The 17,130-nt window shown below is 43.0% G+C and overlaps 1 protein-coding gene across 1 annotated transcript in view; it reads left to right on the top strand.

The window, feature by feature from the left end:
* Nucleotides 1-2,525: 2,525 nt before the first annotated feature.
* Nucleotides 2,526-17,130, top strand: part of LOC122107851 (store-operated calcium entry regulator STIMATE) — a 45,974-nt gene continuing 31,369 nt past the window's right edge. Inside the window, exon 1 of the mRNA XM_042679693.1 lies at nucleotides 2,526-2,746. Within this exon, the coding sequence (XP_042535627.1) occupies nucleotides 2,587-2,746 (160 nt within the window). The 5' untranslated portion in view covers nucleotides 2,526-2,586. The remainder of the gene's footprint in view (nucleotides 2,747-17,130) is intronic.

Genomic DNA, 17,130 nt, shown 5'->3' on the forward strand with positions numbered 1-17,130 from the left:
ATTAAAGTTGTATATGACAGGTTTTAATTGGTTGTGAGAAAATCAAAACTGGTGTTAAGCTATGTTTAACTTTATTTATGCTGATTTGACAGAAAGGAAGGCATTTTGGCCAAAATTCCATTGGAGCTTCAAGAGAATCATCTCTGAATAGATGAGAAAGTTCCTATTTGAATAAAATTCCAGAATTCTTCCCCTCATCTTGGGTGTCTCTTCCTTTCCTTCTGAACTTAGGTACTTTTAAATTTTCATTTCAAGAGACATCATAAAAACAGAATCTTTAACAACGACCTTGTTCTTTGCATTGGGGTTTCTGCCCTGAACGCTGAAAACTTCTTGATGTCTATAGACCTGAGGGATTCATCCACACCTGGATATACAGAGAAGTGCTTTGCCCAAAGCTTCTACTTTTTAGCCCTTTGTACAATTTTTCTTCATTTGTGTCTTCATGCAACTCTATTTCCAGTAATAATATCCTGTGCTTTAAGACACATCCTTTTCTCTGGTTCTCTGTGAACATCAACTGCTAATTACTGAAAATTCTTGTACAGTTCCAATTGGATTTGAGGCAGTAATGCCACTTAGAATTTCCCCTAACCATTTATTTTCTTAACCTGATTTTCTGTATTGCCCATAATCAATATTTGTGGAGAGTTAAAATTTTATAAATTAAAATCCAGTTTAATTTAAAAACCATTTTGTTGCATGGTCTCTGTGCCAGTCACTGTGTTAGACTCAGGAATGCATTAAAAAAAACCAGCTATTGCCTTCAAGAGAGTCACTCATCTGTAGGAGAGAGGTATTATAGTTATGTAGTTTAGCAGTCCAAGAATTTGTCGTGCATACAAGAAAAGGGGAACAGTAGGAACAGCAGGGAGAAGGGAACAATGTCCATGCAGCTAAAATGCTGCAGAAAGGCACAAAGGCATGAGAGTGTATTAGAAAATTGAGGAATTGTTTTTGTTTTTACTCACAATAGGGCTTGAGCTCAGAGGGCCTGTGTGCTCTTTTGCTCAAGGCTGGCACTTGAGCCACAGTTCCACTCCCTGCTTTTTGGTGGTTAAATTGGAGATAAGAGTCTCACAGACTTTCTTGCCTAGGCTTGCTTCGAATCCATATTATCAGATTCAACCTCATGCATAACTAGGATTATAGGTCTGAGCCTGGCTGAGAGCTGTACTTTTCTTCTTTGGATAATCAGGTTAATATTCTAGTTAACCAAGAAACCTTTGGAACTATACCCTCATAATTAGAATCTCTTGGGGGCTATTTAATAAGGAAAAAAATTACCCACAGATGGTATTTATTGTTATAACAAATGTAGTTCTGTCAACTGGACTTGTACCACAGAGTACTCTGACATCATGTAGCAGGTAAGTCAGTGACTCTTAAGCATCAACAAGAGGTGTCCAGAAAAAAGGCAGAGAGTTTTCAAGGGCCCCTGGTAAAGGCATGTTGCTAGGAGTCAAACGATAAGACTCTCTCTCTCTCTCTCCCTCCCTCCCTCCCTCCCTCCCTCCCTCCCTCCCTCCCTCCCTCTCTCCCTCTCTCCCTCCCTCCCTTCCTCCCTTGCTCCTCTCCCTCTCTCCCTCCTCTCCCCGCTCTCTCCCCCCTCTCCTTCTCTTTCTCTCTCTTTCTCTCTGTCTCTCTCTCTCGTGTGAACATGGGATGCTGGAGGCTGGAGATTGAAAAATACAAGTCATTCAGCTTAAAAAACGTATCACATTATTATGTATTAAGTGAAGAAGGCCCATTGACTTTTCAGTCTAAAGTCAGGATATTTCTCATTAAAAGCAATTGAAGTGACCATTTAAATTACGTTTTTGAAGTTGAAACATTGAGAGTGTGGTATGCTGGCAAGGTACTAGGGGAAGCTGAGGCTTGAGCCTGCACTAGTTCGCAAGACCCTGTCAATATTTTTTAATATTTTAAAGTTATGGGGGAAAATACATTTGGCGCCTTGATTAATAAATTGAATTCCCTGGTTTTGGTCAGGAAACTAGAGGGACGACCAATGTCTGTTTTGGAAAAAGATGCCTGTGCGTGTCTCAGATTCTTTTCCCCAACAAAACCACTTGCTTCATAATAATCCAGTTACAGATTTTTGGACTTTCTCTGAGGGTAGTAACCAAGAGTATTTTAAATACATTCTCCAGGGAATAAGGGATTTACCTTGCAAGGGAAGATGATTTAAACAAAGACTGTTGCTGCTGCTGTCTTCGAAGCCCCGCCCCGACTCTGGCTCTCTCTTGGATCCAGCTGGGCTCACCTGGTCTACCTGCAGGTCCCGACCCACGAGCCCTCTCGCCAGAACCGGAGCCCCGCCCCTGGAGCGCACGGGCGCGGAGGCCCGCCCCCACGCCAGGCCGAACCAATCAGGAGCTGCGATCTCGGACGTCGGGTTACGCGCGGCACCGAGTGGGCCGCCGGCTGAGGTACCGGCTCCCGGCTCAGGCTCCGGACTCGAGTTCCCGGCGCGGGCTTACGGCTCGGGCTCCTGGCTCGGGCTCCCGGCCCTGGGCTCGGCGGCGCGGCCCCGGCCGCAGTGAGACGAGGCGGGGCGTCGCCGCGCCCTCCCGCCAGGCCGCTATGCAGGGGCCCGCCGGGAACGCGAGCCGCGGACTGCCAGGCGGGCCGCCTTCCACGGACGCGTCCGGGGCGGGCCGCTGCGAGAGCGGCGCGCTCATGCACAGTTTCGGCATCTTCCTGCAGGGGCTGCTCGGCGTCGTGGCCTTCAGCACGTTGATGCGTGAGTCCCGGACCCCAACCCTTCCCCAGGCCCCGCTTCCCTGGGCCCCGCTCCCTCGGCCCAGTCCCAGCCCAATCGCGCCCCGTCCCGGGACCCTCCCGCCGGAAGAGCTCCAACGGGGAGGGGAGCCCCTCGCCAGAGCTGTCTCCTTTCCATTCCCAGATAAAGGGACCCCGAGCACCGACCCCAGAGTCCTGAGCCCTCGCCCTACCACCGTAGATTCTAGTCAGAAGTGGCCCTGCCCCTTGCCACCTTCGTGTGTCTCGCCTACAATTCTCCCCTTCCCACTTCCCCATTCCAAATTAAGGTTACCACACTTTCTAGCCTGAAGTCGTGACCCTCAAAGGGAGCAGTTTTCTCCTTCAGATTTTTAGACCCGCACCTCTAAACCCCTGGTCTGATGCAGGTGCACTTCACCTCAAGAATTTGTCGTCTCATTAGCATATAAAAACCTTACACTTTTATATAAAACCCTTTTTGTGTCTTGAGTGTGCATTTCTTTTCCCAAGACCTCTACCACCCCAGTGGCCCTTTCCAGCTTTATTTTCCCTTGCTTAGTCAGGGCAAGGCCTCTACAGACTGCCTTCTTGCCCGCATCTCCTTCCTCTCGTTTCTTCCTCAACAGACCCACCTGTTCATCTCTTGACTGTCCCAAGCTTTCCTAATTGAGTGATGTCTCAAGCTTCCCCTGATGTTTCCTTTCCTAACCCACTTTTTATTATTCACACTTTCAGTTTTTCTTTTTTTCTTTTTCTTTTTTTTTCTCTTTTACAAAACTCCTTCAACCTAGGGATGAGGTCCAGAATCTCTGTGCTAAGTCACCTGGGGCACTTCCTTGAGAGTTTTGTAATAAAAGAAGAGCCAGGTGGCCCATATTATTGTCCTGTATTCTGTGGGGTGGCAGGATCATGTGTACATGATCCTGGGGGCTTATGTTGTTTTCTTTTTTTCTTTCTTTCTTTCTTTTTTTTTTTTGTCGGTCGCGGGGCTTGAACGCTGGGCATGGGCGCTGTCCCTGCGCTCTTCAGCTCAAGGTGAGCACTCTACCGCTTGAGCTACAGTGCCACTTCTGGTTTTCTAGTGGTTTATTGGAGATAAGAGTCTCACGGACTTTCCTGCCCCGACTGGCTTTGAGCCGCAATCCTCAGATCTCAGCCTTCTGAGAAGCTAGGATTACAGGCGTGAGCCACCAACACCCAGCTTTATGTTGTTTTCTTTTTGGGGGGGCAGGAGGAGGTCCGGTCGTGGGGCCTGAACTCTGGGCCTGGGCGCTGTCCCTCAGCTCTTCAGCTCAAGGCTAGCGCTCTACCACTTGAGCCACAGCGCCACTTCCGGCTTTTTACTTTTTGCTTATGTGGTGCTGAGGAATCGAACCCAGGGCCTCAGGCATGCAAGGCAAGAGCTCTACCACTGAGCCACCTTCCCAGCCCTTACGTTGTTTTCTTAAAAGTGCATATACTTCCCCCTGTGAAAGTAAGGAGAAACTTTGTGTGGCACATAGAAGTACTCCTGTGATTGTGTTTTGGGGAAGGAAAGGTTGTAACTACCAGTAAAGAGGTATTCCAAAAATGACTTGTTCCCAATATTTCCCACTGTGTTCTGTGGGCAGAACAGGGGGTTCTGGTGGATGGTCTCTGAGAGGGCTCTGCAACTGTGTGCAGATGTCTTGTAGGGTCCTATTGATGGAGTGACTCCCCTGCTTATGCTTGTTTGTGGTTTCTTTGGGTGCATTCTCTCTGGCTTCTGGTGGCCCTTGAGGGGTGTGGGACTGCTTGCTTCTGGTTGCCTGGCCTTGATAAATCCTGCAACAAGTGTACAAATGTCAGTATATGCCACTTTTTACAATCCTTTTTAGTCCCAATTTGCTTTGTTATATTCTTACTTGTTCCCATAATAATAATTGATGATAACTATGCCAAAATCAGTTGTCAACTTGGGTGCATGGACCGAATGTCTATGTTTTCAAGACGTTGTGAATTTGGCCTCCATCTCATCCCACTTCTTCCTTCCCACTTCCCCCTCCCACTTCTCTGCCTTCCAGCCACTGTTCTTTACTCTCAACAAAATCTAGGTTTCATTTTTATTTTGTTCTCTAACCTGAGATTTTAGAGCCTGGCTCTGGGCATTTTCATGAGTATGATTGGTGGTGATAGCCCACAAATCCCCTAGGGGTTGGCACTTATCATTCAGAGAGTTAAGTGTGAGTATAACAGAACAGAGTTGCTCCCAGCTGGGAAGTATGCTGGATTGAATGTGTTCAGAGTGGTTATGCTGGCCTGTGAGTCATCAGGGACACTCTTACCTCTTTACTCCAGTATGAGAACAGGTGCAAATCCCACTCCAGCTGATATTTTCTGTGTGCAAAGAAAGACTGGATAAGAAAGTAGCTTACTAAGTGAAAGACTTGATGGAGAAGGGGTTTGTGACAGTAGCACTAGGTTACGGGGAGGAGCTCTTGGAAGGCCAGAGCTGGGATTGTCCTAGACACAGAAAAGAGATGAGAGCAAGAGCTTCATCCCTCTCCCTAGAAGTAGACAGCAAGGTCAAGGTGATGGAACTATGGAACTGCATGAGAAGATCCTAGTAGCTAGAACCAAAGAAGTGCCTTTCTTAGGACTCAGGTTCTTTGGTCTTGTTGACAAAACCAGGGGTCTTTTCCTTTTTGAACTAGTGGGAAGAGGAGGAAACTAAAGGAGCTCTGGAATTGACTTTGCTAGAAAACAGAAAAGGGAATGAGAGGGTCAGCTTCTGCCTGCAGTTGGATTTTGTCTTTTTTTTTTGTCGGTCGTGGGGCTTGCACTCTGAGCCTGGGCACTGCCCTTAGCTCTTCAGCTCAAGGCTACCACTCTACCACTTGAGCCACAGGGCCACTTCTGGCTTTTTCTGCTTATATAGTGCTGAGGAATCAAACCCAGGGCCTCATGCATGCAAGGCAAGCGCTCTACCACTAAGCCACCTTCCCAGCCCTGGATTTTGTCTTTCATGGAGCCTACTTGTCATTGGTGACAGAGCTACAGTGTAGTACCTGGGCTCCCAGACCACAGTGTAGTACCTGGCAGCTCTTGGAAGGAAGACTTGGTTTGTTCAAATGAGGCTCCTTTCTCCATCATTCCCATTGTAATCTTCGTCTGCTCCTTTTTTTTTTTGGTCGTGGGGCTTGGAACTCTGGGCCTGGGCACTTTCCCTCACCTCTTCAGCTCAAGGCAAGCACCCTACCTCTTGAGCCACAGCACCACTTCTGGTTTTCTAGTGGTTTATTGGAGATAAGAGTCTCACAGACTTTCCTGCTTGGGCTGGCTTTGAACCATGATCCTCAGGTCTCAGCCTCCTGAGTAGCTAGGATTACAGGCGTGAGCCACCAGCCCAGCTGTCTGCTCCATTTTAAATACCAGACTGTTCTGAGCAATTGGAACTAACAATCCCTAACCTCTTTGAGATTACAGTCTTTCCCCTTTCCATTACTTTTGTTCTCTATGGCAGTGGACTCAGTGTCTCACTCTTGGGTGCTTCCTCAGTTCTGATGACCAGGACTGTTTGGTTTTCCTTCTGAGCCAGCTCTCTAACACAGTAGACCACTTCTCTGCCAAATATAAGATCATTTTTTTTCTCATCTCACATCCCTCATTTCAGTGACTACTCAGTCCACCACATATGCTTCACTACTTACCAGTTGCTGTGATTTTTTTTTTTAATGTGGGGGAAGGGTTTGTTCTGGAGGAAGTTTTCTCAATTATCTTAATTTCCTAGGGACGATTTGGGTTCTCAGGATTTCTCACCGTGTTGCTCTAATAGAATTCTTGCCTTATGTGGAATATTTGGAGACTGACTCATTCCAAACAGATGAGAGTACATAGGCTGGTCCTGTAGGTATGAACATTTAGATTTTGCCATGTTACAACTTGTCCAGTGTCAGCACGTTAAAGGAACTGGTGAAACTCCAAGGAAGAGAAGACCCTTGGATACTGAAGTTGTAATGTTCCTAAAAAGACTTTGAGGACACAGAGACTGAGAAAGTTTATTAGCAAAGGAAAGGAAAAATAGCAAAATAGTACATGACCCACACATAATTATGGGCATGTCTGATAACAAGTGCAAATTAAATTTTGGGTCTTTATGTTGTAGAAGTTTAACCATCTTTTAAGGTTGAGTTTTGCTAGATTTTCAAGTGCCCATTCTTAAGATAAATATTTTTCTTTGCAAATGATTTTGTGCTCAGGAGGGTCATTTTTCCAAAGGTTTATTCCCAGGATAAATATCTTTTAAGATAATCCTTGCTCAGTTCTGAGAGCCCACTAATTATTTGGGCAAGTGGGCAAGGTCAGAAGGAGGCAGCTGCTCTTTCTCCTTCTCCCTCCCAATTTTTACTAAATATTTTAGCTTGTAGAGGGAGTGTAAAGCTTAAAGCAAATAGTGCCTGTATGCTTTTAATCAAGCTATTTATTTATTTATTTTTGGACAGTCCTGGGACTTGAACTTATGCCTGGGCTCTGTCCCTGATCTGCTTTTGCTCAAGGCTTGCACTCTACCACTTGAGCTAGCGTTTATGTGGTACTGAGGAATCAAACCCAGGACTTCATGCATGCTAGGCAAACATTCTACCAGTAAGCCACTTTCCCAGCCTCAAGCTATTTATTAATGCTTTTGTTCCTGAATTTCTGGCTTCTTTTCCATGCATTTTCTCTGATCTATCCTGCCTCAAAGTCGCTTCAGACTGGAGTCACAGCAGACCAGACCTGAGCAGTCTTGGAGCTCAGCGCGCTGTTCCAGTTCAGAAAAGTCACCCAGCTGTCAGCCAAAGGTCAGCATTGGCCCACATGTGTGTGTTGGCATTTGAGGGTGTTTACTCTCAGTACTTACTGAGTGCAAAGTAAATTCAAGCCTCCTTCACTATGTAGAGTTAGGGTTCTGGGCTGAAATGTGGACAGAATTTAACAAAAAGGCCTCTCATATAGCTGGGCATATAGGTATGCACTATCATGCTTGGCCTCATCTTTGCTAGCTTACAAATCTGGTGTTTTTCTCTCCTGCTAGCTTGTATAACCTTTTCTCTGGTTACCTTTTCACTCCCATCCCAGTTTTTATATTTTAAAATGTCAGGCTTACATAGAAAAGATGAGAAAAATATAGCCAGTACCTATCTGCCTTCTACCTGGATTAAGCAGTTGTTCAAATTTTGTTACATTATTTGTCTCTTCCTGCTTTAAAAAAATTTTTTTTTTAGTGCTGAGGATTGAACTTGGGGCCTCACTCATACTAGGCAAGCATTCTACTACTGAGCTACATCTCTAGTGCCATTGCTTATGTTTTTCAGTCATTCTAAAAGAATCTCCTCTCTCTCTCTCTCTCTCTCTCACACACACACACACACACACACACACAAACACACACACACACACACCTTTTTAAAGTTTTTAATGACTTTATATCTCTTGGAAGTGTCACAGCCAGTGGTTGTATAAATGTCCAAATCTTAGAGATATCTGAGTGTTTCCTTGTGGTATTTAGACCTCTGCTTTTCCTCAGTTTGGTCTGGAGGAACTAGATACAGGTAATTTTCTGTACAAGAACACTCTATAAGGGCTGGAGGTGCAGCTCAACTGATGAGGCCCTGAGTTCAAATCCCAGTATGAGACAGAGGGAGGGAAAAGAGGGAAGGAGGAGGAAGAGGATGAGGAGGAGCAGGAGAGGAAGAGGAGGAAGAGAAGACAAGGAGGAAGAGGAGGAGGAGGAGGAAAAGAGGTAGAGTAACATTCCTAATAAGTTGTATTATATGTTTCTGGTTCCATTTCACCCCTCTCCTCAGGAGATTGTCCCACTATTAGAAAGAATAAGGTGGGTTACTTGTTGGTGATGGAGAAAAGATGACTTCATCTCTCCCAGTAAAGGTACATTTCCCCTTGTTAATGACTGATCTGTACATTGGTAGTGTTTTGAGGTCCTTTCATTACCTTGTGATAACCTTTCACCCAGTGATCACCTTCCCCTGATAAAGAAGGAAACCAGTCTCAGGGCTGGAAGTCAGCAGTAAAGTTATCTGTCTCTGAATCCTGCACCTGACACACACTGTATGTACCATGTCCTTTCCTCCTATGCAGTTACTCCTCTGACAAAGGAAAAGCCTTCCATTTTCTGTCCCAGGCTAGTGTGTTGCCTGTGGAGGAGAGAAGTATAGATGGTATCAATATACTGGCTGGTTTGGGGTCTTTATTTTTAGAAAGTTTTCATATTTTCTAGACCCTGATTTATATGATGGCATTTATCCATAATGATAGATATATTGCTCTATTACCTTCACAAGTTTGGAGTTTTTGCAAATATAATTTTTAGATGGTTAATTATTTCTGTTAGCCAAGTGTTGCCTTAGGGAGCACCTATCAGACTTCTGTACCTTTAATGGTCTTTTTAAATGTTTTACAATTGGTATAATATTCGCATGAAGAAGAAGTCTTGTTGAAGGAGTTTCACTATAGGTTAAAAGTATCAGGAAACCTGGCTATGGATCCAGTCTAGGCTTCCATTTCTGCTTCTGACACATAGTGCCAGTGAGCAGCTAATATATTTCTCAGAGCTTCAGTTTTCTTTCCCAGTAGCACAGGAGAACCGTTTCATTCTTTTAGGATTGAGGAGGCTAGAAAGAATGTCTGTAAGCATGTCTGGATTAGTGTCTGGCACCTGTTAGGCCCTTCGTATGTATGGAGAGGATGTGATAGCATAATACTCATTTTTATAGTATGTGCATTCAGGTGGTCTGTGGAAAAGCATTTTCCAAGTAAGTACTAACTTGTCTTCTGAATTAGGTTAAATATTTCCCTTTTCTTTTGTTTGCATAATGGCTTTACTTTAACTTCCTTTATAGAGTGCATAGTGGAAGAAGCTTAATCCCAACCAGCAAAAGTGCCAGCTAATGAGTGAGTGTGTGATACAGAGTTTGAGTCTTGGTCACTGGCCAAAAAAAAAAAAAAAGATATAACCAAACCAGATGCCTTTAGGAGACATCATAACTCCCTTCCTTTACCTAACCCTTTCTTGTGTTTTTCACCTTGAGTACCTCATGTGGGCATTCACAGGGCAGTAGGTGGACTGAGGCTTTGCAACTTTGAGGCAGTGAACCTGCCTTCATGTTCCTACTTTTATTTTGGGTAGTGCTTCTGGTCAATAGAGCTGGGCTTTTTCTTGTAGCTTGCTGCTCTTGATTCCACAGTATATCCACTTTGGTGCTCAGCACTTGTTCTCATGGAAGGGTTATCATTTTATAAGAAAGGAGAGTAAGCCCATGAAGTACCAGCATAAAGTCACCCTGTAAGTAGATACAGAGCTAAAATGTAAGCCAGTCCTTCAGACTCCAAGCTCTTGTAGGCCCCTCCTCTGATCCTGCCTGCCTTATCCCTCCTCTTCACACAGTTGTGTATGTAGCTTCTTCATCTCATTTTTGACTATATAAACAAAGCTGATTTTCTTTCCTAATTATTTTTTGTGTCTAAAGTATTATCTGGAGCTCCATATCATCTTATGCCTATTGATAGCATTTAGAATATAGCATTTAGATAGGCAGTAGAATACTTGCCTATCATGCACACAACTCTGGGTTTGATCCCTATCACCATGAAAACAAGACAAAACAAAAACTATATGTGTGTGTGTGTGTGTGTGTGTGTGTGTGTGTGTGTGTGTGTGTGTATACACATACATATATATGGTATGTATACATATGTATGTATGTGTGTTATTTCAACACATATGTATGTTTGAAATGACTTCTTGCAAATACGAGTTACAGTTGGGTTTGTAAAGTTTCCTTAGCTGTGTAAAAGATGGTCCTGCCCTAGGGTTGAGGTCTTGTATCTGAGCTTCAGAGGAAGGGAGGACAGTAGTTTGTTTACTAACTGGGTGATTTTCACCCAGTTTGCCTAATGTAAACTAACTATAAGGAGAATCATTAATAATCCTGTAAGGGTTGTTCTTTTCCTATGAATTATTCTATACGTAGACGTAGTCAGTGAATCTCTCTTAGATTACTGTTAGATTTTGGGCCAGATTATTCTTTGTTTTGAGGAGCTCCTGGCTTCTACCCACTAGACACCAGTAGCAGCCACCCATGGTGACAACCAAAAATGTCTCCAGACATTGTCAAACATCCTTCTGGACAAAGTCAAACCTGTTTAGAATCACTGCATCTGTTCAGTATGTGCTTCGTCAGGAAACTCATTAGCTTTAGACTAAAAGACCCAGGATATGAGAACGGACTGGTAGGATTTGCTAAGTACTTGGGTGTTGAGTGGAGTGCTGGAGTGCCTTGACAAAGAAGAGCTGAGACTGTCTCTTTCCTCGAGGGGGTCCCAGCTGACAGGTCATTGAGAAGAGAGATGACAGATCCTGTCTGGACGCTTATGGATATATACACTTGAGCCCAGCATCGAAGATAGACAAGAAAGCTTTCCACATGGAGGGTCCTTGAAAAGGGAATGGGCATGGCAGTTCATTGTGGGCTGGAGCATGTGGTGAGCAGAAAATCCAAAAAAGCAGCCAGTGTTTCTGAGGGGCTCTGAAAAACCTTTCTTAGTACATTTCAGGCCTCTTCTACAGCATGCACTTCAGAGGATGGTGAGTAAGATTATTGGCTGTCAAGTCAGGTCTGTACTTAACTTGTGTACCATTTGGAGTGCTTATATGAGAACTTTTCTTGTAAAACAGTTTTATCAGGATGTCCCTTTTAGATCTCATGTGGTTCCTCTGAGGTACATAAACTGTACCTTTAATTTTTGATGCCTTGATTCTGGGCCTTGAACTCAGGTCTGTGTGCTATTCCTGAGCTTATGTGCTCAAGGCTAGCACTTTACCACTTGAGCCACTGCTCCACTTCCAGCTTTTTGATGGTTAATGAGATAAGTCTCATGGCATTTTCTGCTCAGGCTGGCTTGAAACCATGATCCTCAGATCTTAGCCGTCTAAATTTCTAATATTACAGGTGTGAGTCACCCAGGGTATGGTGCTTGTTTTTATCGTTTTACTCTGTGTGTGTGTGTACATGTACACATGTGCTGTTACTTTAACTCAGATCCTTGCATTCTCAGCATTTTCCCTCCTAGTTGGCACTTTACCACTTGAGCCACTCCTCTAGTTCTGGCTTTTTGCTCTCCAATTGGTGTCTTGAACTTGTCTGTCTGGGATGGCTTTGAACTGCAATCCTCAGAACTCAGTATCTTGAATAGCTAAAATTAAAGGCATGAGCCACTGGTGCCTAGCTTGTTTTTATATTTTGGACCCAAGAAGAAAGGGACCCAGTGCTCTCTAGCCCCTCTTCCTGTTGGCAGTGCCTTCTGAGCTAAATAGTGGTGATATCTTGACAAACATGCTGTACGTGCTCAGTGCTATGTATTTAATCCCTCACTGCCACCTTGAGACATACTCTTACTATACCTGTTTGTCTTATAGATGAGCAAATTGAGTCACACGTTATGTAACCTGCCCAAGGTCATATAGCAAATACATGGTAGATCCAGAAAGGCTGGCTCTGGAAACTGCTTTTAGGTAAGAAATCAAGTTCCTCCTTACTGTTAACTAGCTCTTATTGATTCTCCACCACATTAAACAGATATATTGGGAAAATAGAGATGCTTCCATCTTTATTTCATCCCCAATTCTATATCGCTCCCAAGGAGTGGGCTCAGAGAGTCATGTCAGGTTGCACAAATCCTGGGAATTGCTGCCACCTCCCCTATAAGTGTGTGAGGTCCTAGCCTTCCTAGAGTTGGGCTTTGCTATGAAAATGTCTCTGAATGCCAGTGTCAACATATTTTAGAAATCCTGAACCCATTGTAGCAGAATTATGAACCATTCAAATTACCTTTGTGCCTTTGAGAAACAGCTTTTCACTTGAGGTACTACAGTCCCATGTTATCAGCAGACATGTCTTCCCTGCTGTTTCAAGTGTCTTCATTCTAAAGAGTATTTTGTGCCATTGGCAGATTTTACTCAGGTCACTTCAAAGATGAAGAGGCAAGGCTCGGGACTTTCAGGATTCGAGGCAGTGTCACATGGAGGCTGTGAGATTGAAGCTGTGAGATAAAGTGATATACAGAAAGGAGGTCAAAAGAAGGAATAGACTAGGACACCCAATCAGGGTTTTTCTCAGATTTGACACTTCTTTTTAAAGTCTTGATATAGACTCTTGTATCTTTACTATCACTAATCATTGGTAGATGTCAAATACTGTTATGCTTGCATGCTTGCTTGCTTGCCTGCCTGCCTGTGTTCCTTCCTTCCTTCCTTCTTTCTTTCTTTCTTTCTTTTTCTTTCTTTCTTTCTTTCTTTCTTTCTTTCTTTCTTTCTTTCTTTCTTTCTTTCTTTCTTTCTTTCTTTCTTTTCTTTCCTTCTTTCTATTTAAACAAAGCTGTAGACAGTAGGGCAGGAGTCTTTTGAAGCCAAACACGTTTGTTTTTTGCAGCACTGGAGCCTTGAGCCTAAGGCCTTCTTCATGCTAGGCAAGCACTTTACTATTTGAGCTCCTTCCACACACAATCTTTTTTAAAATTATTATTATTTTGGTTTTTAAGATGAAATCCCATTAAAAATGCTTGAGCTGGTCTTGAACTCATGATACTCCTGCTTCTGCTTCCCTAATAGCTAGGATTACAGGCATGTATTGCCACACCTAGCCTCAAACCTACATTTTTTTCCCTTAGCTTTTGTTCTAGTCTTTCCGTGGTTTTGTTTTTGTTATTGTTATTGTTTTGACTGGTTGTGGAGCTTGAACTCGGTCTGGGCACTGTCCCTGAGCTTTTTCACTCAAGGCTAGCATTTGACAACTTTGAGGCACAGCTGTACTTCTGATTTTCTGGTCGTTAATTAGAGATCAAGAGTCTCATGGAATTTTTCCTGCCTGGGCTGGCTGAGATCCCCAGATCTCAGCTTCCTGAGTAGCTTATATTACAGGCATGAGCAACCAGTACTCAGCTTCTTTGAGTATTGTTAGACCTCTTAAGCAAATATGCTGCATGGACTTTTCTGTCTTCAAAGAAAACATTTGATTAATAAAATGAAATGTTATATAAAGTAGTTAACAATGCATTTAAAAACTGGAGATTAAGGGGAAATTAAAGAAAAACAATTAGTTAAAATGAGCCACAACACATGCTGTGTCCTCCTGCACAAACTGTACAGTACAAGTGTCATGGCTAAATTGGCCTGTTGCCTTTGAGTATGCTCTTTATTTGGTCTGAAATACTTAGAGGCCATTATAGTGAGAACCCTAACTCGGTGGGGGGGAAGGGGGGCATTTGTGGACAGAGCATAGAGCGTGCAGGAGGCTCCTTTGAACAGGTATGTGCCGCACATGTGGTTTTTACACTTGCTGGCTTTGCCATTGGGTGTCTGAGGCATCAGACCACAGATTCCAAGTTGCTGTTTCTATTTCTGGTCTGAACTTTGGAGCAAACCAGGATGCAGAATCTCAGGAGAGGTTAGAGACAGGAATAAGTGCTGGAATCCTACAGACAATGTAAGAGGAGGTATTTTTTTCTTTGAAGAACCCTGAGTTTATAATTCCATCCTTAGATTTCTCTGTTATGATATCATATAAGCTATATACATATATAATTTATATAAAAATTCCATATTATTTAAATATAATAAAATATATTTTATATATTATATATTTATAATACACAAGATATGGATGACATTTATATTAATGTTATATTTAAGTATTTCATGTTATTTATATGTTTAATATTTATATTATATATTACAGTCAGTATTTATAATATGTATATATATAATTCTGTTGAATTTGAGTAAACAGGGATGCTTTAACCTATTATTCCATTTAGCAGATTATATTGATTCTTTTTTCAGTGTGTATTTAAATAAGCAATTTAGTAATATCCTAAGCAGAGAAAAATCTTTGGGGCAATATGCAGAAAGTGAAAGTGTGGAGCTGAGTTCTACTGTAACTGCTAAGTGTGGGACAAGCCATCATAGCATGGAATCATAGAAGTCCTAGTTCAGGCCCATGTGGACAATACCTGAGGCTGAAATTTGGTTGAGGGTAGTGTGAGGTATAAAGATGTGGAGGATGAGTAAGGGCATCATTTAAGGTATATACTAGCCCCTATTCTGTCTCGTGGAATTTATGCCAAGGAATTCCCTTTGGCTGAAGCTGCTGAGATGTTATGTGGTAGCTTGCAGGACAGCTAGGTTCCTTGGCCACTGCTACATCCTTTGCAAGCTTTTCCTACTCTGCAGGTGTTGCATTCATCATAGTCTTCCCTACAACCTGGACCAAACAGAAGTATCCTGTTACCAAATACTAGGATGCAGCAAGATGCCCCATGCTGTCCCTTTCACAGCCTCTATTTCTGTCAAAAGTATTTTCTCTTTCTCTTTCCTATGTTTATCTTCCTTCCCACTAGTCACATCCTAGTCATCTTCCAAGAAACTCTTCCTAACCACATTAGCCTTTACTCTTTCTCCTTAAAGTCTGTAGGACCTTCCCAGTCTATTAGACATATATCCAGGACCCTGCTTCATCTGCCTCTGCATTCCCTGATCTATCTGGTCTGCCTGCCAGACCTCTGCTAACACATGGTAGAGCATGTGATGCTTGGGAAAGTGCTTCAGAACAAGTCTACTTGAAACTGGTTTTTACCCTAGGCCCAATTCCAGGGTCCAGCAAATCACCCCTATATTGCCAAACAAAGAGACATAAAAAGCAGAGAAAAATTTGTCACATGGCAGCACTTAATAACATCTTCAGTCAGTCTACAACCAATAGACATTGGTTATAGTCTAAATAGAATTGGGGACAGGGGGTGAGAAAGGTTTATATAGTTAAAACATTCCCAAAATCACAAATGTGCTCTCACTGACCATTAGCTCAATCTTTGTCCTTCGACCAGATCAGGAAAAGTTATTACTTTTCCATTGGAACAGAATAGAGCCAAGTTACTAGTAGGTGGTCTTGAGTTTTGTTTTTTTTTTTAAGATGATAAGATAGCATTGTTTGTTTGAGGACCAATTCGTCCTTTGTCACAAGTTATTTAGCAGTGAATTGGTGAATCTTATTCTTTGAGGAGCCCAAGGTGATGGTAAAGTGATTGCAGTAGGGAATATCTCAGATAAAAGGGCACATATGAGGAGCGTGGGACTGAGTGTTCAGCTTTTAGCTAATTCACAAGGCCCAGCAAAAGCATCTTTTAGATTACCTCTTAAATGCTCCTGAGTAGGAAACAATTGAGAAGTAGGAGACCAAGATGTTTGTCTCCTAACTGCATACTAAGTAATGTGCATTTTTTGAGGACATGAGTGTTCTCTTACATAGCACAGTACAGTTGTCAAAACTCAGGAAATTTAGCTAGGTATAGGGGTCACTTCTGTAATTCCAGCTATTTGGGAGGCAGCAATCGGGAGGATCAAGGTTGAGGCCAGCTTTGACAAAAGTTCGTGAAACCTATGTCAACCAATAGCTGGACATGGTGGCTCAGGTCTGTGATTCCACCTACCCAGGAAGTATAAATAGAAAAATTGCCATCTAGGCTGACATAGACAAACATTAAAGACCATATCTCAAAAATAACTGAAAGCACAAAGGACTCAGCATGGCTCATGTGGTAGAGAACCTGCCTAGCAAGGCATGAGGCTCTGAATTCAAACCCCAGTACTCCCCCCACCTAAACAAAAGCAAAAACGAACTCAGAAAATGTAACATTAATATGTTAATGTATATCCATATTCAGATTTCATCAGCCAACTAAAGACTGGCACAGCTAATTTTTCCTGGTCCAGGGTCATACTTCACATCTAGTTGCCACATCTGTTTAGTCTTTCTTAGTCTTGAATAGTTCTTCAGCCTTTCTTTGTCCTTTTTTTTTTTTTCCCGGGTCCGGTCCTGGGGCCTAAACTCTGGGCCTGGGTGCTGTCCCTCAGCTCTTCAGCTCAAGGCTAGCGCTCTACCACTTGAGTCACAGCGCCACTTCCGGCTTTCTTCTTTTTGCTTATGTGGTGCTGAGGTATCGAACCCAGGGCTTCATGCATGCCAGAGATTTTAAAGAATTCCTAGATTGGGCTGTTGAGTTTATTTGATATCTGTCTTCTTGTGATTATGTCCAGCTTACATGTTTTTGGTAGAGATGTTGATGCAGCCTAGTGAATCCCAACCTTAAGTCCCTCAGTGAAATTATGTTTGTTTTTTTTTTTCTTTTGTAACTAAAAAGTAACTTACAGGGAGGAGATGCTTTCTTTTTCTTTCAATGCTGAAAATTGAACCTTGGTCCTCACCCATACTAGGCAACAAGCATCCATGCTACTAAGCTACAGCCTCAGAGTGTTCTTTTGAAACTGCAAACAAAATATATTCTTAGTGCTGTTTGTAAACCCTCCCTGGTTGG

The sequence above is a fragment of the Dipodomys spectabilis genome, unplaced genomic scaffold (genome assembly GCF_019054845.1).
Source record: "Dipodomys spectabilis isolate Male_0828 unplaced genomic scaffold, ASM1905484v1 ptg000054l, whole genome shotgun sequence".
Classification (NCBI taxonomy): domain Eukaryota; kingdom Metazoa; phylum Chordata; class Mammalia; order Rodentia; family Heteromyidae; genus Dipodomys; species Dipodomys spectabilis.